The sequence below is a fragment of the Dreissena polymorpha genome, chromosome 16 (assembly GCF_020536995.1).
Source record: "Dreissena polymorpha isolate Duluth1 chromosome 16, UMN_Dpol_1.0, whole genome shotgun sequence".
Lineage (NCBI taxonomy): Eukaryota > Metazoa > Mollusca > Bivalvia > Myida > Dreissenidae > Dreissena > Dreissena polymorpha.
In genome coordinates this window covers 11,715,443-11,740,512 of record NC_068370.1, presented here as the reverse complement: position 1 = coordinate 11,740,512, position 25,070 = coordinate 11,715,443, and the positions used below count along the sequence as shown (strand labels likewise).

The window sequence follows — 25,070 nt, the reverse complement described above, 5'->3', positions numbered from 1 at the left end:
ACAAGTATGCAAAATATGAAAGCAATATGTCAAGGGACACAGGAAATATTTGGGGTATTACGCAAACTTTAACATAGATTTATCAATAACATGCATATTCCAAGTATAAAAGGGGCCATAATTCTGTCAAAATGCTTGATTCAGTTGTCTGCTCTTGTTTATAGGTTGGGGTCATGATGGTAAACAAGTATGCAAAATATGAAAGCAATATGTCAAAGGACATTGAAAATATTTGGGGTAGTACGCAAACTATCACATTTGCACGCAAACGGACAAGGGAACGGCAATGCCGGGGTGAGTAGGATAGCTCCACTATATATATTTCATTTATAATAGTCTAGCTAAAAATGACACTTTGACATTGCCATATGAACACAGGCATTATAAGCAACAAGTCTTCTAAACAGAGTGAGGCATGTTATTTAAATAGAAACAGGGCTCGAATTTAACTTTTTTTTTTACTTGCAAAATATTGCGAGCAGCTTTAATACTAACTCGCAAAATCAAAAACATTCTCGCAAATTTTAGATTTATATTGAGTTCTTTTTCCCACTTAACTGTTTTCATGGAAGGATTAAATTTCCGGTTTTTTTTTTAGGCGTAGCTGTATTAAGCCAGCTTTTCACCTTACCTGACCTTTGAAACTGTCCAATAAAATTCAAATAAAATTTCCCGCAGCTAGGTCAGAATGAATACACTTCATTTATCCCATAGGCTGATTTGAGCATACGACCAGAACATTGGAAACATGTCCGCGTCTTTGTAACACTGTTTTACTGCGTGTTCAGCATGAAACAATTTTATCTCTAATAAAAAGGCTTAATAGATAGAACAGTTTTACACTCATCTCGACATCAATACAGTTTGGGCGTGCACCTTTCATTTTGGTTTTCTGTTTTGTAAATATAGGTTTATGACCAGCAATATGTAATAATATAAAATAAGCCGCGAAAACTCCGCGTAACATCCCGTACTGCGTGTGATGCAGCTAAGAACTGCACAGAAAAAGTCATTCGCTACCCTTAATCTAATTCATTGAACTCTTAACCTTTCATAAACTCCAACCACAATCAACGCCGTATATCTTTTTAAAAGATATTTCTTGTTTCTAACTCAACGGTTAACTTTGCTTTATCTTTCATATTGTTATTTCCGTCTTTGGGCAAAAAGAAACTAGTTATTTTTCGCATCGATGCCATGTCTGTTCAAGTTCAATGAACACGTGTGAATAATTGACTGTTTCACGTTCTGTGTAACAATGCCGGCCGCGTATCTGTACAATAAGTATACCTGTCTACATACAAGGTGCGCGCTTAAGCATACGGGTATTCGAACATTCTATAAATTGACCTACGGTTTAGCGTTCACGATGTCGAGCGCATTTAGCAATATTACTCTTTTTTTCACTATTTCGTTACTCGCAAAAACTGGCTTAAAGTGGCTTAAAACTTAACTCGCAATTCAGTATTTTTCACTCGCATTTTGCGAGTGTGCGAGTGTTAGTTTCGAGCCCTGCAGTAATAGATGAATGATTAACATAGAGAATAATAGGTTAGTGTTGATTATAGATTAGGTTTATCATGTGAGGCTTGAATTTTATTCAGTAATCCTTTTTATTTAATCAAAATTATCATCATTTTGTGCCGTGGTTCATAGGAGAAATTTAATCAACTGGGCTTTAATCAACCCAATACGCTGTATATCATGGACGAACCATCTTTCGAACCTCTTAATTTTCGACATGTCAAAAATAAAATTGGAAATAGTGAAACGTATTTATAAGAGTTTTATGTGATAATTAGTTTCTACATACCTGACAACTTTAATTGTTATGTAAATCCTCTTTTGTTAACAGATTTGCGTAAGTTTCCAGCACCACCATATCATGTAAAACTGTCATGGCCGCCAAACAATCGTACCTGTTTTCGAACCCTTCATTGTTTACTATTTCAATTTACAATTCTAAGCAGATTTTGTTCATTTTTTTTTATGAAACTAGAAAATAACATTAAAACTTGATTTATAACTATTTTTTTATAAAAAAATGTATGTTTCTATCTCAATTTTAGTATTTTTACTCTTCACTTTTATGACATGGGCATTTGAAGACATCATTCCGCCTAACAACTATCTGTTTGCAGCAATAAATCAAGTGTGTCCAATGTCCACAGTTTGGGTGATCACACTGTGTCCCTTTTGTAAACACAAGGGAAACACAGTTTTTCAGTTCCTTGGGTTGAAAAAGTTTACACACACATCATTTGTCTTCTTCAGGAACATCATCTTCAGAAGACTGACTATCAGTATCACACATGTTAAAATAACTGCCAATGTGCGAAGGTCCTGGAAGAGGTTCTGGGAGGGGTGCATTACTTAGATTGACATTTGTTGCATTTGTTTTTGTTTGTTTTCTTTTGTTGATTGGAGAGACTGGTGTATCTTTGGAACTTGGTAAAGGCTGTGAAAACATTTCTTGATTTAAGCAATCACTGGTTATTTCCTGACCAGACACATTATTTCTTAAAGTCTTTTTAAGTGTATTGACATGGTGTGATCTCTTCATTTCAATTATGTTTTCAGCAGTTATAAAAAGATTGTCCATGCATGGCTGAATGTCAGAAACCACAGTGTTTTCTTGAAGACCAACATAAGGAATTGATGGCTTAAAAATGTTAGCACTTATCACAGTTCTATTAAATGGAAATATGCCAGTCTTTTCAAAGGCAGCCCTCAGGTTATTCATGGATAATGCTGTCACATATGCATTGGATGCTAATTCTGCAATATTGTATCTTGTGATTTTGAAAGATGGATGTTCTCTGAAAATTTTTTGACATGCATAATTATATATTTTCTGCAGAGGTCCATAGCAGGCTACGTCAAGGGGTTGAAGCACCTGAGATGTATGTGCTGGAAGGACAAACAAAATTATGTTGTTTTTCTTTGCCCATTCCAACACAGGGACATTGATGTGAGATTTGTGGCCGTCAAATATGATGATAATTTGCTGATTAGGATCAGATCTTTGAATGTACTTGATGAAGTGGGATTGTAAATATTCCAGAAAAATGCTTGATTTAGACCAGCCTGTCTTTGACATAATTGCATCTAATCCTGAAGAAGCACCTTGCATTAATGTTTCATTCATTCTTACACCCTTGAAAACAAAGTAGGGAGGATTCTGTGTCCCAATTGCGTTACTGCCACCAATTACTGTGTTTGTTGCTGTCCGGGATGAGGTGATTGCGGGAGCTGTTGCATTACCACTAACTATGTATGGTGGGGCATGTTCAGTTTGAAACCCTTTTTCATCTATGTTATATATACACTCAGGTTTGTCAATAAGGTTCTTACTTTTCAGTACATTTTCTAAATTTGTAAAATAACTATCAACAGCTTGTTCATTGGTAGCTTCTGCACTACATTTAGCTAACCCCCTTGGTTTTATGACTCTAAGCTCCGGCCACCTGCTGCGCAAGCCCTTAAACCATTTCACGGTCAATGATTTGTCCCGTGTTCGCTTCTTAAGAAAGACTGCATAGTCACTTGCTATTGAGACCACATCTGTTATGGTAAAACCGTACCCCAAATCAGCCATCAGTTTAATGTGCTCAATTAATTTTGCCTCCTCTTCCAATGTTAATAGTAGACCAGAACCTGTCATCGTGGTTTCTGGATCCAGGCGGCCTTTTACCCGGTCACGAAGGGTATTATGTGGCACTCCATACTGTCTAGCAGCAGTTTTAATAGGGATCCCAGTTTCTTTTACAAGATTGTAAGCATTTGTGAGTGCTGATGGAGAGAACCCCTTACGTTTTTTAACTTTTTTCATTGGGAATTTCTGAAATTTGTTGGACAAATATTAAATGAAAAGTTACAAAAACACAATCAGAAACATATGTTTTAAGTTGCAACAATAAGTGACATGCAACATTTTACTTCGGTTAAAAATAGCTTTGTCACATGATTTGACCATGGTCACGTGACTTGTTGCCGCAGACGAAAAGTGTTTTTGTCAAGCATAGTTGAGATCGAAAGAGATCCATGTTTAATAGATTTTTACATGAAAATCATAAAATAGGTAAAAAAGCATTAAGAAAAACAATGATTTTTAGGTATTTTAGGTTTAATGTACTTATTTTACCTGTTTGTGACGCATTTTCGGAGATTGACAGTTACGCGCAAGTCGTCGTAAACAATGCGTAGGTACCCACAAAACGATGACATTGTGTGCGTGCGCGCATGCGCATAAAATGTAAACAAATGAAAGGTTCGAAAAAAGGCGAGGTTCGAGAAGAGGTACTTGCACGATAAGTGGGATAAAATATTTTCCTCCATTCTGGGGAAATGCCACAGGAAATGTTTGCATTTCTGGTAGTACTATTCTAAGTGTAGCGAAAAATAAATAATTCAAATAAAATATTTTGTTTGTCAAATAAATTTTGTATATATAATTATATATGCATTGATAATTTAATTAAGACTTGAAGTAGTAATAGAGCAGGCTTTTTCCGCTCCATTTTGGGAAAACGCCACACTGGAATTTTGGGAATTTCGCGTCGTGAAAACCCCCATTTTGGGAAAAAAATTAATCGCAAAATTGGCTCAATTGGGAAAAATTATCGCATGTAAATTATTTAAAACAGTGTTTCTTATATTTCAAAGAAGCTGTTAACTGGTAAATAACGACTATTTTGATAAGTTATTATTAAAATTTTACAAAATATTATGAACATGTGTGATTAGTGCAGGTTTTTTAATCTGAATTTGGGGAAAAGGCTTGGCCTTTTTGAGGTGAAAAAAATCGCGGGAAGCGCCGGATTTTGAGGAAAAAAAGGAAAGTCTTAAATAATCATTAACATATTTTACAGTTCTTAAAACAAATTCAAGGCAACAGATAATTTAATTATGCAATACTTTCTATTTTCTACACCAGATCAGGTCAACTTATATATGTAAAGGGTAAAAAAAAAAAAAAAAAAAAAAAAAAAAAATTTTTTTTTTTTTTTTTTTTTTTAATTGGGAATTTTTTTTTGAATTGGGAAAAAAACAACCAGATTTGCATTGGGAATGGGGCCGAATTTCGGACCCGTGGCATAGGGCGGAAAAAGCCTGTAGAGATACAATTAAATAATACTTTTTTCATCTTCACTAATATCTTTTTCTTTTACAACAAAGCCACAAAACAAAAATTAACCTATCCGGCTTTTAACTTTAGAGAAGACTCAAAAGCATATCAGTAAGCTTTATGCATTTAACTATATCTCTGTCCCATCCACCTAATTTATTTATGTTCAAACTTACCTGCCCCACTCCATATCTGGCATGGGGATGCTGGTACTTGGTGTCTCGCTGGCCATTGGCCCGTACAAGGGTGGGCTGGGAGCTGTAGTGCATGCCGTACTTGATGTCATGGTAACTGTAGCCAGGGTAGTATGGGTAACCGTTGTAGTATGCATAGTAGTCGTCATCCACAGAATGATGGCGGTACTTGTTGGTTGGACCCGGAGGAAAGCGTTTACCTGCAACAAATAAGCTTGTCATGAACTTCTTGGGCCTACATGAGCATGATACACTGTAACTCCAATATAATGCGGATGACGGGGTCCAAGCCACGCAACAGCGTTATAAACGGACAGCGTTATAAGTTTTGAGCTTATTTATTTAAGGGGCTATAAAAACAGGTATAGTATAGCCTATAATATAGGTCCTGTGTATTGTCATGCTGTGTTGTCATCCGCAAATACATGCATATATAAACAGAATCAAACGATAACAGTATACATACCGCTTTTCTAATGTGCACATTTATCCGATAATCCAATATAATTACATCACTTACTAAAAAATAATGTTTAACATTTATGACACGAAATATGTTTACGAACTTCATAAACAAATTCATATGCCTACGCCATTTTTCAGAAAAATTAGTACAGTGCATTATGGGACACAGCTTTCATTGGACGAGCGAATTTAGATTTAGATTGAATGCAATACGATACATGTACAAAGAAATGTTTTATTGCGTCATACGCAGCATGTAAAAAACGTGCTTTCCGTGGGCTTTCTGATAACGGGCAAAAATTTAAGTGCATCTCTGTTAACTATTACACTGCGTTAGGATGTAAATAAATCGTCAGGATTTTAAAATTTATTTTTCGTATACGTACTGAAACATTAAACACACACAAAGATATTTTTATTTATCAAGCATGTGTAGCATATAATAAACGATAACACACTTACACAGCCATAGTTTATACAATGAAATACAATACACGAAAAATACAAAACATAAACAGGTAATCGTTTTAAATAACTTTAATTTGATAATTATTCCGCTTGCACTTGCCTTATTCAGTGCTCACTCTGGCCTTCAGAAAATAATAGCCATCATTTTTTCCTTAAAAAAAATAATAGCCAAAACAGACGTGGACTTTTCTGCAAAATGGTACTGACGGTAAAAAGAAAAAAAATGAATCTCGTGTTATCTATGTTTAATCAAATGTATATCTATTGGATTTAAGTTATAATATAAACTTAAAAACAAGCATAATATCAGTGTCATTTTCTTATAAAATATTATCATGTCTTTACAATAAAGAATACAATCAAGGTTGTGGGTGTGACTTAACAAACCAGACATCAGCTACAGATACATACATATAAACTTTAAAGCAAAAAGATAAATACTTTTATTAAAGAACTATTATTAAAATAAGAAAACTGCCCTTTCAAATTGTTCAATTTTTAAAGTCTATCTAAGGTGCAAGTTCTGGTTAGTACAAAACGAAATATTGTCAACCAGACCATACGTAACACCGCATATGTATTCGTCATTCTATAATTTTTTTATAAAGAATGCCCAAAATAAATTAAAATCAACAAACCGTACGTATCCGAAAACGACTGTCCGAAAACATGTCAAGATATCTATTTTGCACATGAAATAAAATATGCATAGAATCTATCGTTTGACTGCAGAAAATAAAACCACGTAACCTTACGAATACGCAATCTATATAGGTTGAAATATTGTTTTAGAATGTGATATTTCAGTGCTTTACTTTACTCATAGATACATAATTTAAAATTGCGAGATTGCAGACATTTGCAACATGCGTAAAATGGTACTGTTTTCAGAAAGTAGCGACAGCGTGAATAATTGCAACATTGCAAAACTCAAGTTTTTTATACTACTTACCTTTTGAGAAGTGTCGATATTTTAACGTTAATTAGTATTTTGAGCACCAAAAGCACATTAATTATAGAAAAATATAATTATTATGAATAAAGATGTATTAATATACCTTTGGGTAGATCTATCATTTGTGCGTCGTAAACAAAATAATTACAAACAAAATTGAAATCATTATCACACATCAAGAAATGTTGAAGCAGACGACAGATAGCGGTAATGACGGGGATAATTAGTTGATGGCGATTAAATAATTATTTAATCAAGAAATGTTAAATGTAATCTAATTGCAGAAAAAAACGGCGTGGAAAAACTAAACCAGCCGACAATATTCGCGGCGATTTTCAATAATTACGCTTAAAAAAATAATTGGCGAAAAAATAACGAAAATCTAACAGTTACCGATACTTGGTAAAGCACTGGGAGATTAAAGACGTTTTTTTCGAAGTATATCAGTCTGTGGAACAATGATTCAGAAAAACGCTCTAGGCCACGATGTCGCAGAAGTTATTGACGCGTGTATGACAATACACAGGGTCGAGTGTGTACACAGGTAATCTCGTTATTGATTTTTCCTGCTTGATGGCCCCAATTTACAGGCGTTTTGCATTCGACAGAAAACTTGTAGAGGCAAATTTATTTTTGATGTAGGCGGATAAAATAATCGCCATTTTTTCTAGACAATTTTAAGAAATAATAGCCAGTTGGATTAAATAATCGCCATTGGCGATAATGTCTGGCAGCAGCGTGAGCACTGCTTATTGAAATTAGCGCACCGAACCACGCTGATAGGGAATACATGTAATAAACACCGACTCGCGAGTTTTCACACCTTTATTGGCATTACACAACAGATTAACATCAATTAGCTGTCGAGTGTCGTTTAACCTCTAATCGATTAAAATCAGTTAAACGGACGGAAAAAGCAATCAAGCTGTGATCGCTGGCTTCTTTGAATTTATGAAAATACATGAAGTTGCATAACATGGATTTGAATCAGAAATGGCAGGTTGGAGAGAAAACGGGATCCAAGGACCCCCCGCGTTATATTGGACACAGCGTTATAACGGACCGCACTATATTGGAGTTACAGTGTATATCCCTCTAGGAAGTTGTGGCTCTGATCCCTGAACTATGCACTAGCACACTAAGTGTTTTAGAATGCCAGCATGTTCAACATTTTCATAATGGTGTTAGTGGTTTGTTTTATTTTGTTCATATTCCAATTAAGGTGGAATTCACAGAGCTAAAAAGTAAATGTATTAAAACAAATTTTTATTTTGCATTAATAACAAAATTATATAATTATAATATTATTTTGTTAATATGTATCAATTCACATCATGTTCTTCCAATGCCTTGAAATGACAATCAAATTACATACCTTTATTAACTCCGGATGGCTTCTGAAACAAAACGAAATAAAAAGTTAAGTATCAAATCAGTTTGTACAAGTGAACAGAAGTTTCAAATAAACTATAGCAGAATGACAAATAAACAGACAAACTGGAAACTAAAGAACAGATGTTGTGATCTAAGACAAAGACTAAACCTATTTTCATTCATGGATTAAGTGTACTAAGAACTGAAAAGATTTATTCTTACAATTCACTTGATTAAATGTTACTAAAAAGATAATTTTATGGAGTGGGCTCCAGCTTCTTCTTTATAATGTTCATGTAGCCATTAAAGGTACTTTATGAATGAAATCTCCAGTTGTAAAGACACACCTCCGCATTGAACCAATGAAATTACTCGTTTGTTTAAAATGTCAGTTAGTTGAAATGTATGTAAACAAAGGTTTCAAACGGCGCTGGACAGTTAGTCGTGATGCATAATGTAACGACAAGAACAGTAATAATATTTTTTCATACGTTTTATTGAATTATGGTATCGAGGTACATGAACTTTGTAGGGAAGATGCCTTTTACTCCGTGAAGATTTCAGTCTTAAAGATTGCATGATCATTGTCAACTGGGTCATGCGAGTTGTGTATCGTGTTATTTCTTAAAAGTTGACCCAGCATTTGTAAAAATATTGCAAGACATATACATTTCCAGAAAGGAAATTCATTTTTGCGTTGAATAAGACCGAGATCGTGAAAATCCCTGCACAATTGATGAAGACATGGCTGTTCAAAGCGATGCACCCCGTTTTGGGGTGATTTTGAGTTGCATACCTTGTTATATATATTTGATAGTGTGATAGTGAATTTTTTTTGCCATAAAATTTAATTTTTCGTTATTATATGATTATTTATCATTAAAAATGATGTTTTCACTAATTAATATCATAGCCACACGCTAACCACCTGTGGTTTAAATAGCCAATTACACTTACAAACATGTAGGTACTTAAAGTTAAAGTGTTTATCTAGAAATGTGTTTAAAGGTACTGAAGCTCCCAAAACGCATGTTTGGACTGTAGAGGATTATTTTAAACCATCTTAGCAGAGCAGAACTTCAACAGCTCTGCAAAATAACAAACCTCTGGTGCATTGGCTTCAGAGCAGCTTTCCCTATATAGTTTCATGGTTTGAACAAACTTGATAGAGGACTACCATTATGACATAGCCATATCAGCACAAAAAGTATTTCAGTCCTATGCTGTCTTTTTTTGTCTGAGCTTGCAAGATTTCAGGCCTAATTGGCAAACAGGCAGACTTATATGACTGTAATAAATACTGGAATGTATACTTACAGAATTCTCCGCATTTGGAATTTTCAGCCAGGCCGGTGCAAAGTCATGCTTTGGAGCGTTGTTTGTTGCCATATTAAACCATGGTCAACGCAAAGACTGAAATAATACAAGTACAATTTAATTGTATTGTGTATTCAAAAAAATCTATGAAATATAATATGGAAATATTTATATACATGTATGCACACCAGTAAAATAAATTTAAAATGAAAACATTATAACACTTTAATTTTAGAAAAAGATCAGTGACATCAAACTTTTGACTTTGAATAATACAGGAACTATTTGCACATGATAGTTGTATTTTATTAAATTGGTAGCCAGGGCTAAGTTCCAGTTTAACTTTTGAAAACTGGAAATCTTCACACTTTGTTCTCTTGTTTTAGAAGTTAGAAAATTAGAACATTGTTACCATATTGCACATCAAAGATATGAATATTTCCTTTTTGCAATATGCTTATGTTGTTTATTTGAATTCATTTATAATTCAGGGCCCTCGTTTGGCCGTCTTTACCGCCGAATATCTGCGGCTTCCCCCATGAAAAAAGTATACTTTTTCCCCTTTTTCAGCTAAAAATTCCCCCTCCAACTTTTTTTTTTACTTTTATACCTATGTTGCCAGCTGGTATGGTGCTACTAACCTTTGATTAAATGTATATTTATGTAAATCACATTAAAATATAGCATTTTTAGGTGTTGAATGGTTGGTGAAAAGATCTTCTACAATTTCCCTTTTTGCCCAAAACGACGCGAAATTCCCCCTCATGAGGGCTGTGGGTGGCTTCCCCTAGCGGCAAGAGAGGGCCCTGTAATTTTGTCAAATTTTTTAAATTCATAAATGGTTTTCCCTTCATGCTGTATTTTTAAGACTTAATGGCAAATATTGTTTCAGTTATAATTATTTATTTTATATTTTTTCAAATCATCAGCTCATAACTTGTTTGCCTTTTCATCAAGTTATTATTTTTATATCAATTTCATATAAAGGTGTTATGCTTGCTCACAAAAAGTTGTTGGCAGTAAATTTCGCCACTGTAAATAAGTTGGAGCAATTTTCGTCCGTACTGATATTTACAATGATAATTTTTATTAAAACATTTCAAATGTCTAACTCAGCATAATTGTAACCATTGAAGTAAATTGATAAACTGAATTCCTGTTTTAGACTGTTGGTTATTTTGAAAAATATTTCATTTAACATATATTGGCGTATCTTAGACTACATAACTACCGTATACGTGCGCTTATCAGACGCCCTCGCTTATAAGACGCACCACGATTTCGGACTTTATAATCGGTGGATTTAAGACTGACCCGCGTGTAAGACGCGGTCAAATTTTGCCGTTTTCATCGGTCGAAAAACCGCAGAATGTTGAAGAAAATCAATAAGAAACACATTGAGAAATTTTCAAACTCGCGCTGCATACAATTAGTAATTCACGCAAGTCCGAAAAATAAAACATCAAACATCAAAGTAAATAATATTTGTTTATTTCATGACATATAAGTAGGTTTTAATTTATTTTCAAGTATTATTCATACAGTAAAAATAATTATCAAATTAACACAATTTCTAACAATTGCGTATTTAATCAATTTGCCATAACAATTTCAAACATATTACGTTCGTAATTGATCGTATCAGTCATCTTAAAATCCCTCGAAATCCTCATCATCGCTTTCACCGAACAGTTCGTAGAATTCCTCACTAGTGAGATTGTCATCGTAAACCCAGTCGCCGATATCATTAAGATCATCAAACAACTCGTCGTCCTGTGTACCATCCATTGAGTTTGAGATCATAAGAGTTACGTTTGCGTTTCATTTTGCCGATTTCAGTAGTTGTAATTTGTAAATAAAATTGTATTGTTTGACGGGTATTGAAAACTAAGAGGCAGATATAGATTACCTTGATTATGCAAATGTTACGCCCATTGTCTATAGGTAATGCCTATTTCAAGAAGAAAGCCACATGTGGATAATTGAATGCGGTCGCTCTTTGCTCCCGCTGTCGTGGGTCCCTAATAAATAAGGTGTCATCGGCATAAGGGGGTCGTCTGAATGAACGTGTTTATTTAACAATTGACAGTTGCAAACTGGTAACTATTTTCAGACGATACCCTTATTGCCAATTATGTCTTAATTGACAATTAACAGCGTCGAACAAAGACGATCAGGTGATACAAATTTGTCAAGAAGCACTTGCAATCGCGTGTTTATTTAACAATTAACAGTTTCAAACTGCGAACTGATTTTGCTGTTATTTTAAGCATGGTTGGCATCGTGTCGCCGCTTACACACGTATACTATTATGTCCAATTTATATGACATTTAACGACGTCGCGCGCAGACAATCGGGTGATACAAACTTTTCAAGTATAACCATGGACAATATAACGCCTTACGACCCCAAAATAACAAAATTCAAATAAAAAATAATAGACAACAAAATCAATAACGATACATTTTATTTCAAGTAAATCGGTAACTGAACATAGTGTTCCGATACACGGTACGGGCAAATACAGACTTTAGAGAAAATGCAAATGGCTGCCGCGATGATTCAAAACAATTGACAAGTGTCCAACTTGGCCAGCGTAAGCCCAGTAAACTCGATATTTTGAAAAATTTCGCTTATTTTCACAAGTATCTCGCTTATAAGACGCGACCCCCACTTTAACTTATTAATTTGAGTCTTAAAAATGCGTCTTATAAGCGCACGTATACGGTACAAGCCAATTTACAATGTGTCTCTTTTCAGCGTGACATGTACTCCACCCACCCACAGGCAATGTTTTTGATAGATTTAAGGCATAGTCAATACCATTTTCAATTAAGCTTCAACTAAACTTTATAAATTAATGTCAAAATTATGTGAAAGTAATTGAGCAAACTACCAGTACACAATATTCAGGAACCATTTTCTTATCTAGAGCAGTATTTGACAGTACATGTACTTTCATTATTGAAAGTCCATTGATTTCTTAATGATCCAGAAACTAAAATTTGGATATTTTCTCAGTCAGGGCCCTCAATCTATCAAATCTGCGGCCGAATTTCGGCCGCAGTCCCCCACCTTAAAAGTATCCTTTTTTCCCCTTTTGGGTGTAAAAATTCCCCCTGAAAAAAAAATTAATAATATTTTTATAAGATGTGTCTCATGATTATTATATCTCAATTCTATTTCAATTTAATCTTGTCAGACATACTAAATTATGAAAAATGAAATTAATATAGTGCAAACATGTACAAATGTAATAATGAGTAAGAAAAAAAATCCCCCCAAAAGCGAAACACCGCGAAAATTCCCCCTCATGAGGGTAGCGACCCGCTCCCCCTAAAATGGATTGAGGGCCCTGTCAGTATACTACTTTTTAATTATTATTCAACCAGCAAATATAATCAACAATTATAATTAAAAATATGTCTTGTTAGTAGACTGTAGTATTAATTACATGTATCATAATAAAGATTATCATTATTAGTATTAATTAATTATAAATATTATCATAAATAATAAAAGTATTTTCATAATTATTAGTATGGTGAGAACTATTATCATTGATATACAGAATGTTACCATGTATAGCGCGAAAGCATGTATAACGCGCACCCTGTTTTTTACTGCAAAAATGGAGAGAACATTTTCAAGCCAAGAAAATAAACAAATGGGACCGAAAATGTTGGCCATTTTAATATTGCTTCATCAAATTATCCCGGCCAATGGAAAGCTTAATTTTGCATTTAAAAGAGCACGACCAAGGCGTGAATGAGATGTACAATGATGGCGCAAAAAATCTGGACCAATCTGGAAAACACCAAGTCCTTGTTCACACCAAACTAATTACCAGCTATCCATTACATTTCAACAGCCCACAACCTTAGCTGTACAAGTAGATGTGAACATACACAAACAAAGATATTTTTGCATATTTTATTCAAACATTTTGAAGTTCGTAAAAACTGTTGCGACCCCATTCATATCTACCGTTACCAACTTTTAGTTGTTCTGCCTATAAGATAAGTGTTATGGAAATAAAACAATGGCTTGAAACTTTAGGGCAAAATAAACTGGGCGCTATACATGGTAACTTACAGTAATTATAATATTATATTATTCATTTTAAAATCAGCAAAATATAATATAATAATTGTAGTATTATTGGTTATCATTGGTACGTTACGTTTGTACGGTGGTATGACATCTTTTGTTGCACTGTCAATATCTCCATCAACTGTGATTTATAAGACAATAATTTAAGCACTAATTGCAATGATTTTGGGTTACTTTGAATGCAGTGTGCAAAATTTGCACTAGCCCGAAGGGTTTTGGCTAGTGAAAATCCATTCGGGCTAGTGGGAATTAAAATTTTTATATAGTCGGGCTAATTAAGTTTACACAAAAATGCACGTGGTCATGAAAGTTCAAAGCATCCCGTTAAAGTGTCACCGATTAGCAGGTACACTGTACCGTCTTGTGAGTAATTGTTGAGAACTGTGAATGTACCTCATGTGACATCATCGGATCGGATTTATTGTTTGTGAATATCATAGGTGTAATTCGGTTATTAAAAAGTACTTTAAAGACAGTGCTGAGCATCATCATCACACGTTGTTACTAGTAACAATTACTACACACAACAAGATATGTGTTTGACATAAACACTTTGTCCCCTTCTGCGCCGCTTTGAAGCTATATATTTGACCTTTGACCTTGAAGGATGACCTTGACCATCCACCACTCAAAATGTGCAGCTCCATGAGATACAAATGCATGACAAATATAAAGTTGCTATCTTCAATATTGCAAAAGTTATGGCAAAATGTTAAAGTTGGAGCAAACAAACACACAAACCAACCAACCAACAGACAGGGCAAAAACAATATGTCCCCCACTATAGTGGTGGGGGACATAAAAAGTTAAATGCAAATGGTGAGCAATTGATTCAGAGCTCCAGATAAGGATTTGTGAAATTAGTAACGGTACTGCCACTGACAGAAAGAAAAGGAGAAACGCTGAAAATCAATTAGTACATGTACTACCATTTATTCACGGCCATGTCAGGTTTGTGAATTGGCCTGTGAAAATTGTGATATGTCCGTCCACGGCCAACCTCAAAGAAGAAAAAGCCCCGTGACCCGAAAAAATAAGTCAATTTACGACCTATACATGAAGCAGTGTCCGACAAATCCATTGCCCGGAGCCCGGGGGCTACCGAAATTTTTCATCGGGCTACTGAAATTTTCCAGCTGACGCCCGCCGGGCTACTATAAATCTATAAGAGCGGAAGCCCGGTTTATTGACAGACATACGTAGAATAAACACGCTGACCATGTGTTTGTACACTGTAGATTGCTTATAATCCGATAACAAAGTGCAATCAATTATCTAATCAGTCACCGATCACTTGCGGTAATGTCTTAAACAGTAACAGTGTATTTTAATCATCCAATCAGAATCAACATTTGTCGTCTGCTAATAATATAATGAGAGCCAGTTAGATAGTTGGCGCACATGATGCAACACCATTTCGCAGTTTGGAATTCTTTGTTAACCGCAACAATGAGTAATTGCGACAACGTTTTTGATGTAGTTAAATATCCAAGGACGCCAAACATTAAATAAATCAAAACAATAGCGGATTTTTCAAAACGGTAACGAAACCGAAAATGAATATTAATGACAACTTTGTGAACGCGGTTAACACCTGCTAATTAGTTTGCATTGTCAATTAATAATTGGATTAATCGACTGTCAATCAATAATCCCATTTTATGCCCGATTTATATTTTTAAAACCAAATTATGGGTGGGTAATATAGACGATAAGAGTCATAGACACAAACGTTTGAAATTTTCTAAAGTGTCAAATGAATTTCGGCATATTGTTCTATTTAAAGATATGATGAAATAAGCTCCCAATCAGGACCGCTGTAGTGCAACATGCGTAAATAACCTGCCACGGTTTGCACGCGTTGTGTACAGCTATTTTAGGTTACAAAATTCTACATTTAAGAAATGAATTTCTTTGTCCTGATAAAAAGCGCGCGAAAATTGGCGTGGGTGTATTTATTTGTAAATAAAAATTTCGTAGCAGGTACAACATTGAGATCATTTAATTTCCATTAAAAGTTTCGTTGTGAATTTCAACTAAAGTACCGGGGTATCTCGCGAATTATTTGGCATTGACATTTTCTCTTAATAAAATATCATGTAAACACGCTGTATCGTTACCGTTACGCTGTATCAGTTCCTTCATTATTGAAACAATTATTGTATTGTATACTGACTGCACACAAGTGTCGTAACATACGGATGCAATACGTAAATTCGGACAGTACTTAAAGTCGGACACAAGTAAATAAATGATTTAATACTCTTGATTTCTTGAAACTCTGTATTTGTTGTTAAAAGGGGCAATTGCATTGATTAACACCATACGAGTCAATGGTATTGATCATCTAAACGCTTTATTTACGTTTACGACTTAACGTGCTGTCCGAATTTAAGTACACATACATGTGCGCATACATGTAATATCTACATGTATATAGGATTTTCTTTGGTACATTTAAATTTAAGTACACGGTTACTGTACTGTAACATTAATTTACGATATTGACTGTGTACATCAGACTACTTGCTGTTTTATGTATATGTATGTATACATATTATGTACATGTAAATGAAGAAATAAAATAAAGATGAAAACCTGCCTCTTATCATTTTGTAAGAAAATTTTATGGGCTACCAAATATTTTTATTGGTAGCCCAGTGGGCTACCTGAAAAATAAGAAATTTGTCGGACACTGCATGAAGGTCGACATTGTGAATTTTTTTTTTACAGCATGATAACTTAGGCTTTGCTGAAGCAGCATCCAGTGATTTTTTTGCTTTTTTTTCTTACAGCCTGTGCCTTTTGGATTGGGAAAATTAGCGCGATAAACCATGAAATTGGGAAAAATAGCGCGATAAACCATGAAATTGGGAAACATTATAAATATGATTATAAGAACAGAATTAAAATTATTAAAGTATGTTTGACAGCATTTTTATATTATAAAGTACTAATTTAATGTGTTCTTACAATGAAGACAATGTTAAGTTAATATCCTTCCACATTCATATTGAACTTGCAATAATCTATATAGATTCTTAAATATACCATTTAATCATAACCTCTTTAACAGTAAGAATTTAGTTCAGTATTCTTTTAAATTAATTATCATATGGTGAAAACATTAACACATATTTATAAAAAAACGCTTTAGTGGTCTTGCTATGTTAATGATGTATCATATGGAGTTAAAATAATTTATTTCATTTCTTTACCTTTCAACATCTTGCACTTCAATGCTATTTCAGTAAACCGTAAAGCGTGACAAACATAATAAAGCAGAATATGCATTGAATCTGATTTTACACAGATCCACTAACATATAAATCATATCATGTTTGTCTCTTTCCATTTTCAAACGATACTCATCTTAAATGCATTAACTTTGTGAGTAACGGTAGGCTAACTCCAATTTCCCAACACTGATTTTCGTGATGCACATTCACTGTGAAGATTTGTAATAAATATTTGTTGTTTTTATCTCAAACGTTATATTTTGCGTTAATTGACACACGCATTAAATTATTCCGTAATAACCATATCATTTTCGCCGCGCATCGCAAATTTCTCGTCTGCTTGCCGCCATCTTGGGCGTGTGTAAAAACAGGCGTTTACAATCGGGATACATCGACTATCGTCGTTATCCTCCGCAATATATAGAGAGATGTGGATAGCAACGTAAAATCGTATTCGGCCAAATTCGCTAAAAATACGTAAGTCAGTTGTTGTTCGGCGACGACTCAGCAACTCGATCGGCACTCGTTCGGCACTCGTTCGAAATTATTGCTAAATTACATTGTAATCTTATTGGCTTTATTGGGAAAATTGTGTCTTTTTTTGGGAAATTTTAATCAAATTTTTGGGAAAAAACGTCATTTTGTGCAATTGGGAAGCAGCCGAATATAGGCTGTAATTTCTGGCAAAAAAAATCACTGGCATCGTCAATAATGGCTTAGCTCCATAGAGGATGAGAAGTGAGAAAACTATCTGACAATTAAGAAACATTACTGCATTTGAGTAATTGAATTTTAAACAAGACTAAGAAAATCAATTGTGTTGGCTCTTGTTTAAATAGGAGGTTGCTTTACAGGTTTGTTTGTTAATGGATTGACTTGAAGAATCCAGTTATGCAAAAAGGTGAGTTCTGGGGACTCTCAATTGGTTAACAATAAGCGTCACTTTTTGCTTAATCAAGCGTACTAATATGCTTGATTAAGCATTTCCGAGAGCCCTGAGTGTAAATAATCAATATTGTTGGACATCGTTATTGACTTCAGTTAGGCGTAACAAAAAAAGTTGTTTGTTTCCGGTGGCCCGACCCTACCTAATTTTTTGCCGCCGGTCCTAATCTTTTTTTAGCCCAAAATTCGAAAAAAATCGGACCGCGTATATTTTCGGCGCGCTCAATAAGCGTTCAACGTTATCGGCGCCGTACATTAAACTTTCAACATAAACAAGATGGCGGCGCCCAGCGCCATTACCGGATCATTGCGCATAGCGGATCACTTTGATGTTCAAGACTGCGTTTTGCGATAAATAGTTGAAATTGTTAGATGATATTTTGCACAAAGCATCTTCAAGGCCTATTATTTAAACGCATTGATTGAGTCGTAATTGGAGCGTCTCTTTGTCAAACATTTCGGTATGTTTTGCTGACATGTATATACGACTTTGTTGACTTCTGTCTCGTTTCCAAATCGAGGTTGAACATTTTTTGTGGCCACTTGCTATAACTCTGTTGGAAAGTAAGAAGTTTACCCATTATTTTAAAGGCCATTTAGTAGTCTTTCGGCATGCAAAAGTCCATTTCAGTTTTGATTGATGTTTAAGATTTTGTCTGCGTGTAACAGTGCTCCAGCTAGGATTTGAAAAGGGCAGGGTGGCTTTTTTCTCAAAAGGGCACTTTCGACGCGCAGTATTTTGTGAAAAGGGCACTTTCGACGCGCAGTATTTTGTGAAAAGGGCACATTCGAGCGCGCGGGTGTTTCTGGAATGCTTTCTATTGCATGTTAATTTATATGTTATAAATAATTGTATTATTCCCATAATTATTAAACCATTCAAATATAATGTCTACAATGAGGATTAAACTAATTACAATGTAATAAGAGATTTATGAATTATCATATGTAAAAAAAATAAAAAAAAAATTTTTTTTTTTTTTTTTTTTTTTTAGGGGGGGGGGGGGGCAGGGCGGAGGTTTGGGGGGGCAGGGCGGAGGTTCGGGAGGGCAGGGCGCGGCGCCCTTCGATTTAAGCCTAGCTGGAGCACTGGTGTAAAAATAAGAGTATGTGCTGAATCAGTTAGCAACGGTAATTTTTAATCAAACTGGTGTTAAAGAAGTCTCAAACCGTTCATTGTTTTTCACCAGCACAACTTAATTACGCTACTGATCCGGTAATGGTAACTTGACTGTACTGTTGAAGGAAAAAGTAATACCAGTTTGTGTCTTTGCCAAAGTTTTGACAATTTTAAGTCATTCAAATGGTCTGCAACTGACTGTTTTAATAGCTTGCTGGATGGTTTTGTAATTGGCAATTCAAGATAGCAATTTTTTTTCCACAATGGAATACAAAGTTTAAAGATTTCATGTTTTAAAATCTTCTTTAACGACTGGGTTCATCTCTACTAAACTTTTACATTGGATCTCCAAGAAATGAATATTGCCTAGAATTATTTCTGGCAGGATTATGGTCCTTTGTCTTTTTTTTTCACTTTTGAATTTATTATTACAAAATTGTGTGTGTTCAACTCCTCTGCTTGACAAATTTTGCTTCAACTTTCACAGCTGAATGTAAAGATGATCATTATGGTAGGACTTCTGACTGCAAACAGTTCAGCCATTTTTCATTTTGTCTACTGTATATATAGTGTATTTGTCTCTGTCCAAGCATAATTGTCCATGTCAAAATTCTAGTTATATTTAATAAGTAAAAATGTTATCATTTTCAGGGCAAGCACAGTCATAGTGCTAAAGTGGGGGACATATTGTTTTTGCCCTGTATGTTGGTTCATTTGTTTGTTTGTTTGTTTGCCCCAACTTTAACATTTGCAATTACTTTTGCAAGATTGAAGATAGCAACTTCATACTTGGCATGCATGTGTATCTCATGGACCTGCACATTTTGAGTGGTGAAAGGTCAAGGTCATCCTTCAAGGTCAAAGATTTAGCTTCAAAGCGGCGCAGTAGGGGACATGGTGTTTCTAACAAACACATTTCTTGTTTAAATTTATAAGTATAGTTTGATACAAGAAGCATTAAATTTCTGCTTTTCTGTGCTTGGTGTGATTTGATTTTGTGCTTGTTTATTGATTTGTGTGTGTGTAATTGTATGTATATAATACAAGTCGTAATAAATTTTCTGTTCTGTTCCTGAAATTCATGGGTAGATAGACCCCACGCCACCAGTACATAATATAATCTGAAAATGTGGTCCTTTGGGAACATTAACTGCATCCAAGAAATATAAAAGCACATCCGAATTGATTGGGTCTTTCCATGGTGATAATGTTTAATGCAACACCACTGGCGTTCCCGTAGCACTGCTTTTGAGGTATTTAATATATTATAAATAATAAATAATATAGAATACACTGCATGAACCCAAAGGACCAGAACGTATAACAACACTGAATCCCTATAGACACTGAGGGTCAAGCTCTCTGTGACTTGTTATAGTTATGCCTTTTATTGGTCATAAAATGGTATATTTAAGCCGTTGCCAGAAGTCAACATTAAACTCGGAATTAAGGAAAGCAACACATTCAATATTAATGAACAGCAAGTTTTTATTTCATAAAAGCATTTAAATATAGTCATATAGCATTACAGACATCATCAAATTTATTGTACATACAGTTATACACAAAACATGAGAAGAAAATGCACCATGTACGACAATTTCTAAAAAAAAAAATTATTTTTAAAAATAAAATTATTTGCCTACCTACCTACCCTAATTTTTTTGGCCATGTCAGTGGAAACAAACGATTTTTTTTTTAGGCCTTACATCAAATATCACAGGCCAGTGATTTTTTTCCTTCTTTATAAAGTACCGGTAAACGGCACTGTCCCAATTACGAAAAAACTACAATTTCCCAATTGCTGTCCAAAAAGTTCCCAATTTAAGTTTTTCTTTTTTTAAATGCAACATTTAGTAAGTTTCCCTTTGCAGCTATATGGCTTGAACCTAGGTAAATATAATATTGAAAGCTTGAAAACACTTGGTTTTCAATTTTAAAGTATTTGGGAGCAAAAAATCAAATAAACCAATTTCCCAATTTGAGGTTTTCACAACTCAATTTTTCCCAATTTTGAGGTTTTCACGACTTAATTTTTCCCAATTGGACCGGTATGGGTACTTTTCCCAATTGGACAAAGAAAATCGCTGCAGGCTTTTTCCGCCCATAGCCACGGGTCCGAATATCGGCCACATTCCCAATTCAAATCCGGTTGTTTTTTCCCAATTGAAAAAAAAAATCCCAAATCGAACTTCCAACGATCGCAAACTTGATTTTTTTTGCTGCTAAAAACGCGCAATATAACGGTACCTTAATCCGCAAACGAAACATTGCCGAAAACCCGCGAGTTTTGAGCCCCGCTTTGTATAGATCAATACTGTGCGCACGTTTATGTGCAGGTAACCATTAATCGTCATGGCGTCTCACAACAGTATATACTTCGTTCCAAAAATAAGATAGTTGCAAAAAGTTACTTTTATACCTTAGTTGCCAGCTGGTATTGTGTTATTAACCTTTGATTAAATGTATATTTATGTAAATTACATTAAAATATAGCAATTTTAAGTGCTGAATGGTTGGTGTAAAGATCTTCTAAAATTCCCCTTTTCGCCCCAAACTTTAAGGGCCCCGGCCCCAATCCCCCAAAGTATAGCAAGGGCCATGTAACCCATTCCTTAACAAGAGCACATCATAACGGGTGCCACGCTTAGCTACAGGTGCAGTTTTGAATAAATGAAAGCTTGTCAGAATTATTTTTTATTTTTTTTAAAGGTCACAGTGACCTTGACCTTTGACCAGGGCCCTCAATATGTCAAATTCACGGCTGAAATATGGCCGCATTCCCCCACCTGAAAAGTATATACTTTTTTCCCCTTTTGGGGGAAAAAATTCCCATTAAAAAAAAAAAATATATTTTTTTTTTAAATAGATAAATGTTTCTCATGATTATTATATCTCAATTCTATTTTAGTTCAATCTTGTCCAACATACTCAATTATGAACAAAAACAATGAATATAGTGCAAACATGTACAAATGTAATAATTAGAGAGTAAGTAAAAAATCCCCCAAAAAGGGAAACGCCGCGAAAATTCCCCCTGCTATGGATAGCGACCCGCTTCCCCTAAAATGGATTGAGGGCCCTGGTGACCCAAAATTTGGGTGTGGCGTGAAGAACTCATCAAGGTGCATCTACATATTAAGTTTCCAAGTTGTAGGTGGAAGCAATTTGAATTTAGAGCCAATGTTCAAAACCTTAACAAAATGTTAATGTTTCAGCTCAGAAAACGCCCAGCTGAAAAGAATGACATGGTATATCATTGCATACTTACCAAGGATAATGGTTCTCCAAGTCTTTGTTATGGTGTCTTTTGTTATTTATGTCCAGTGAATGAGCAGGTTAAATCCACAGTAAGGCACATTGAAAATGTGTGACTGATAAAACCTGAGGCAACGTCCAATAGCACCAAAAACAAAGTAAATACAATTGCAAATTGCCACCTGTGAAGCACAAAGTGCATTCACTTGATGATAAGTGCTACAATATGTCTTCTTCCATTATTTACAGTGGCTACCTGTATATTTGTTTACTATTTACAAAGTTCTGAGTAGTTTTTCACGATGTAAACAAACGTTTTAAAACATTGTTGTTGACGGTTTTTCAACACGCCATGTTGCTGCTTTAAGCCCACTGATAGTATGAAATATTTTACAAGACTTAAAATGTCTTCTAAAGCGTCATATTAGTTCTTTCAAAACATGATTTAAAAAATCGTTGTAAAAACGCGGTGATAGGAATTTAAAAGGTCACATCTTTTACATAATTGTTACAGCTGATCTGGAGATCTACCATGCGCATAATTTAAACTGCATGTTCCTATTAATTTATTTAGTTCAGTGTTATATTTAGAAACAGTTGACAAATCATTAAACACGCGTAAGACTTAATGATGTTTCCAGTTATTTCGGAAAAATCATTCCTCTTATCAAAATGGCGACTAGGTTTTACCCACAATCCTCTCATAATAAACTTCCGTAAGGTCTTTGTCATCGGAATCTCACAAATCACTCGAAATGTAGTATGTGAATGTGCCACAGATACCCGCTGCACTGTGTTACACATACCAAAGATCATCACAAGAGACTGACTTCTGAACAGTATAAATCAATTATTCAATATTCTAACCTGAAAAGTCTGTAAGAAACTGGTCCAAAAGGAACTAATATTTTGATTATAAAAACATGTGAAATTTACGGCAAAAGAACAAATGCTAACACCGTTAAAATAAAACCCTTAAGCACTAGATCATTAAGACTGCACTGCTAATGCTTTATGTTTCATTCATAATAGGCGTTGACATATCATGGCCTTGCGCCACATCTATTTCGAGATTCATCATAACTGAGTCTTTTTGATACTTCATATGTCCGATGTGGCGCTTAGGATCGGATGTATGTGATTGTTTAAACGATGGAAAAATTGAGAGTCAGTAGTTGTTTTTTCTAAAATATTTCGCCTTAAATTAAAAATTGGGAAATAAATCAATAAAGCGAAAATATGTTCATCCACAAATGTACAGGAACATACAAACTCAATCCATTTTGAAACGAGAAGACTATTATAAGTTGTAATTTTAAAAGGGAAACAAATTATTTTGCCTGGGTGAAGACATTTCCAAACAATTAAACCATTAATATCAGCAAATTGCTAGTTGCTGCATTAACCATTATTGTTTTTTAAATCAACCATTTCATAACCTTAAAAAGGTCCGCACGTTTCCAAATGCGTCGTGCTGGTATGTTTCTGTATATTTATGTCTGAATTTAACTTAACTGATTCGCACTTAGTCGTCCAATTTTTAAACGTATGTGACATACGTTGAAAAAAGCATGTATGAAACCTTCTTTGCATCTTCTTATCGCCATAATTAAAAACGATTGATCCTTATCGCCAACTCGGAAGCGTAACTGACTCGTTAATTTATGAATCTAAAAAATGAAGCGGCGCCAGTGTGTAACCACCGTCAATTTTGTTAGTATCTTATTTATTTAACCTTATTTGCTGTCAGATGTACAGATTCTAGCTAAAAAACACATTGTCCAGGGTATGACAACTTTTGGTGAAAAATTACAACACTACAGTAATAAACAAGCAAATTCGTTGAATTGATATCCCCCGCCAATATGCTTCTGGACACAAAAGTGTTATATTTGACACTCAAAAAAGCATTTTTTTTTTTACAAAGGGCCATAACTCTTTTATTATCCAATGGTGTACAATGCCATTTGGCGTGCATCATCCTCTTATACATATATATACTCATACCAAGTTTCAATGAAATCCGCCAAAGCACTTCCAAGATATGGCTCCGGACACAAAAGTGCCGGACGGACGGAAGGAAGGAAAGACGGACGGAAGGACGGACAACGCCAAAACAATATCCCTCCGCCCATGGCGTGGATAATTAACAGAAAGTCTTTATAAACGCGTTTACTCAGAGTTGAAAAACTTAATTGATAAGAGCGGGTATAGATTGGCGGTCCTTTTGTTGAAGTCAAAGAACAACAATGGTTTCCACAAATGAAGCAATACCTACTAGCATAGGACCAACGAAGCTTAAACCTCAATTGAATAATTTTACTTATTTTTTATCCTTAATTTGACTCTTGTCAACTTTATTTAACATGTGGATTAGATGTAAGTCATTGGAGCAATAAATAGCTTTCACTGCAAATTAAGAACGGGCGACTTTACCCTCATTGTCAGTGACAATGACCTTACTTTTGCGATTATCACACATTAAAATAATTC

At 34.7% G+C, this 25,070-nt stretch overlaps 2 protein-coding genes across 3 annotated transcripts in view; both read right to left on the bottom strand.

The window, feature by feature from the left end:
* Positions 1-23,265, bottom strand: part of LOC127862392 (vasculin-like) — a 52,917-nt gene extending 29,652 nt beyond the window's left edge. Inside the window, exons 1-5 of one of the 2 annotated variants that reach the window (XM_052401480.1) lie at positions 22,591-23,265; positions 12,978-13,021; positions 9,902-9,997; positions 8,586-8,607; positions 5,305-5,522 (exon numbers count right to left, since the gene is read on the bottom strand). In XM_052401480.1, the coding sequence (XP_052257440.1) occupies positions 5,305-5,522; positions 8,586-8,607; positions 9,902-9,973 (312 nt within the window). In that variant the 5' untranslated portion in view covers positions 9,974-9,997; positions 12,978-13,021; positions 22,591-23,265. The remainder of the gene's footprint in view (positions 1-5,304; positions 5,523-8,585; positions 8,608-9,901; positions 9,998-12,977; positions 13,022-22,590) is intronic. The other variant, XM_052401478.1, reaches the window with a different exon arrangement.
* LOC127862393 (NIPA-like protein 2) overlaps positions 1-25,070 on the bottom strand; it is a 372,103-nt gene that overhangs the window by 6,060 nt on the left and 340,973 nt on the right. The window lies entirely within an intron of this gene.